This window comes from Etheostoma spectabile, unplaced genomic scaffold, assembly GCF_008692095.1.
Source record: "Etheostoma spectabile isolate EspeVRDwgs_2016 unplaced genomic scaffold, UIUC_Espe_1.0 scaffold431, whole genome shotgun sequence".
Taxonomy (NCBI): Eukaryota; Metazoa; Chordata; class Actinopteri; order Perciformes; family Percidae; genus Etheostoma; species Etheostoma spectabile.
The window spans coordinates 134,111-134,885 of record NW_022605607.1 but is presented as its reverse complement, the minus strand read 5'-3'; the positions used below and the strand labels follow the sequence as shown (position 1 = coordinate 134,885).

General features: G+C 46.8%; 1 protein-coding gene across 1 annotated transcript in view; it reads left to right on the top strand.

Annotated features, from left to right (window-relative positions):
• The window catches only part of snrnp200 (small nuclear ribonucleoprotein 200 (U5)), a 62,240-nt gene that overhangs the window by 20,325 nt on the left and 41,140 nt on the right, over positions 1–775 (top strand). The window contains 1 exon segment of the mRNA XM_032511655.1: positions 400–642. Within this exon segment, the coding sequence (XP_032367546.1) occupies positions 400–642 (243 nt within the window).

Below are 775 nucleotides of genomic sequence, written 5' to 3'. Positions count from 1 at the left end.
CAGTATCTTTGGAGGCATTTTAGACTTTTAACCCTCGTGTTGTCTTCCCATCGACCTGCAACTTTGTGTCTTTCTGGGCCGAAATGTTGACATTTTTATGTGTTTTTTCCCATTTTTTGGTCACTTTTATTTTGTTTCTGTAGTTTTTTTTTAACAAGTTTTGGTCACCTTTGGCGATTTTCCCCATTTAGTTTGGTCGCTTTTTTCAGCGTTAAAAAAAATGTTTTTGTTGAATTTTTCCTGCGTTTTTGAAGCTTTTCCAACATTTGTCACTTTTTTCAACGTGCTTTGGTCATAGTTCAGCATTGCTACTCTAAATATCGCGATACGATGCTGTATCCCCCCCCCCCATGCTCAGTCCAAACCCTGGTAGCCTTACACCTGAACCTCCTTTTCCAGAACCTGGAGCTGAAGGACCTGCTGCCGTACGGCTTTGCGATCCACCACGCCGGGATGACCCGGGTGGACCGTACGCTGGTGGAGGATCTGTTCGCCGATCGCCACATCCAGGTCCTGGTGTCCACGGCTACTCTGGCCTGGGGGGTCAACCTGCCGGCACACACCGTCATCATCAAGGGCACGCAGGTGTACAGCCCGGAGAAAGGCCGCTGGACCGAGCTCGGAGCGCTGGACATCCTGCAGGTGAGTCTGCTGGGACTCGTTTATTAATTAACCCTCCTGTTGTCTTCATGTCAACATGGAAAATCAACACTTTTGTTGAGGTTTTTTCTTACATTTTGTCACAGCGTTGTGTGGAATAAATCATGTTATTTTG